At 63.5% G+C, this 2,023-nt stretch overlaps 1 protein-coding gene across 1 annotated transcript in view; it reads right to left on the bottom strand.

Annotated features, from left to right (window-relative positions):
* Window positions 1–1,466, bottom strand: part of LOC104408908 (acid-sensing ion channel 1-like) — a gene marked incomplete at its 3' end in the record, with an annotated part of 3,445 nt that extends 1,979 nt beyond the window's left edge. The window contains exons 1-2 of the mRNA XM_010018647.1: window positions 843–1,466; window positions 2–129 (exon numbers count right to left, since the gene is read on the bottom strand). Of these exons, the coding sequence (XP_010016949.1) occupies window positions 2–129; window positions 843–1,466 (752 nt within the window). The remainder of the gene's footprint in view (window position 1; window positions 130–842) is intronic.
* Window positions 1,467–2,023: the final 557 nt, after the last annotated feature.

The following is a 2,023-nucleotide window of genomic DNA, read 5'->3' as shown; positions in this document are numbered from 1 at the left end:
GTACTCGTCCTGCTTAATGTCTAACATGATCTCCAGGCCGTTGCCGGTGCCCCCCTTCATGGTGATGAGCCGGGGCTTCCCGTCCTGCCCCGCGTTGAAGGTGTAGCACTTCCCATAGCGGGTGAAGACCTGCAGGAGAGGACACGGGGTTGAGGCCGGGGCCCCTCTGCCAGCACCAAACTGCTGCCGACACCACAGCGTGGAGCCAGGAGGGAATCACCAGCCCCGAAACACAGTCATCCCCAGCCTGGGGTATGATCCAGCTCAGGCTCCTGCTCCGTGGGGTGTCTCTCACCGTTGGAACGGCCCTGATGGAGGAGGAGATGTTCCCCACCATGGCACGGACCCAGAGGAGACATTTGCAGATTTAAAGCACCTCGACCCCACACACCCCGTGGCAGCCCCAGCTCCCCAAGCCGGCGGCACTCAGCCCTGCTCCTGCACCAGCACCAGCACCTCCTCCGAGCCCTCCTCCATCCCTGCAGAGGACAGGGCTGGACGGGATCCCGAACACTCCCATCCCTCCTCGTCCGTTCCAGCTAACACCTCCAGCATGTCTCCATGCCACCGAGCTGCTGCCAGCCCAGGCAAGGGACGCGTGAGGCCGGTGGGCTGCAGACGCTACGGTGATGCCAGGACAGAGATGCCAGACACCTCCTCTGCAAACACAGCTCTCCATGTCCCACCAGCAGGTCTCTGCAGCCGGTGCCGTCCCCAACTCCAGCGACACTGGATATCAGCCTGTCCCTGGGCTGGCAAGGACAGTGTCACCCGCAGTGCCTGGTCCCACATGGTGCCGGCCGGAGCTGCTCCCTGCTCCCGGCCACCTTGGGGCTACTCACCACGGTGAAGTCAGCGGGGCCACACGGCTCGCCCCGGTAGCTGCAGCTCAGCAGCATGTCCTCCAGCTGGTGGCAAGTGCGGTTAAAAAACACATACAAATTGAGGGGCTCATCGTCATCCTCAGGGCCAGGCTGGGCTGGCATGAAGCCCAGCTCCATCCCGGGCTCGTAGTCAACCAGGGGCGCCAGGTAGAGCAGATCCTCGTGGCTGAGCTGTGAGAGCCGCACGCGGTTGGTGTTGCAGAAGGTGATGGCAGGGAAGGTCATCTCAGGGCTGTCCTCCTCGCTGAGCAGTGTGACGTGGTGGTACTCCAGGTAGTAGACGATGCGGTCGGCCACCTGGTAGAGGAAGACGGAGAGGGAGAGGAGGAAGGCCAGAGCCCAGAGTGCCTGCCGGGCACCCAGGCTGCCCTCCACGAAGATGTGGCTCAGGCCGTGCAGTGTGCAGCTGCTGGCAAAGGCCACAAAGTCCGTGGCTGCCCCTGCATCCTCCTCCTCCTCTTCATCCTCCTCCTGCCCATACAGGAACTCATCTGCTCCGTTGTCTCCTGTCCCGGTGGCTGCAACATCTCTTGGTCCTTCCTCGCTGGAGAAGGAGATGGTGCAGAATATCTGGAGAGGCATTGTCCAGTGTGGAGGTCCTGGCTCCAGCGTGGGGGTCCTGGTCCCTGCCCTGGCAGCACAGCTCGGGGATCCTCAGCAGTGGGCTGGTTCAATGCATGTGGGTAAGAGGGGCTGGGGGAGAGCCGGGAGGGAGGAAGGGGCAAGTTCAGAGAAGAGAAACGGAGAAGGGAAAGGGAGTGAGAGGCGCGTGAAGGAGAGGAGCAGAGGGATGCTCGGAGGGGACGGAGAGAGGAGGATATATCAGGAGCAGGGAGGAGGAGAGGAGGAGCGAGGGGCGGTTCTGCCGGCTCCCCACGTCCCCTGGGACAACCGGCTGCTGCTGGCAGGACGGAGCAGAGACCTTGCCAGCTCCAGAAGCACTGATGCTTTGGGAGCTCCTGGTGCTGCCTGGGGGGGCTGAGGTGCTGCCCGCGCGGGTGAACACGGGTGAACACAGGTGTCCACGGGTACCAGTAGTGCTGCATCCTCACACTGCATCCTCCATCCTCACTGCAGGGCAGCACGCTCCTGGCAGCCCGACCAGCAGCTCCAGCCAAGGTCTCCCTGCCGGGTGCCAG

Source organism: Nestor notabilis, unplaced genomic scaffold, assembly GCF_000696875.1.
Source record: "Nestor notabilis isolate BGI_N333 unplaced genomic scaffold, ASM69687v1 scaffold16377, whole genome shotgun sequence".
Lineage (NCBI taxonomy): Eukaryota > Metazoa > Chordata > Aves > Psittaciformes > Psittacidae > Nestor > Nestor notabilis.
Note: the sequence above shows the minus strand (reverse complement) of the source record. Positions and strands in the feature narration are given on the sequence as shown.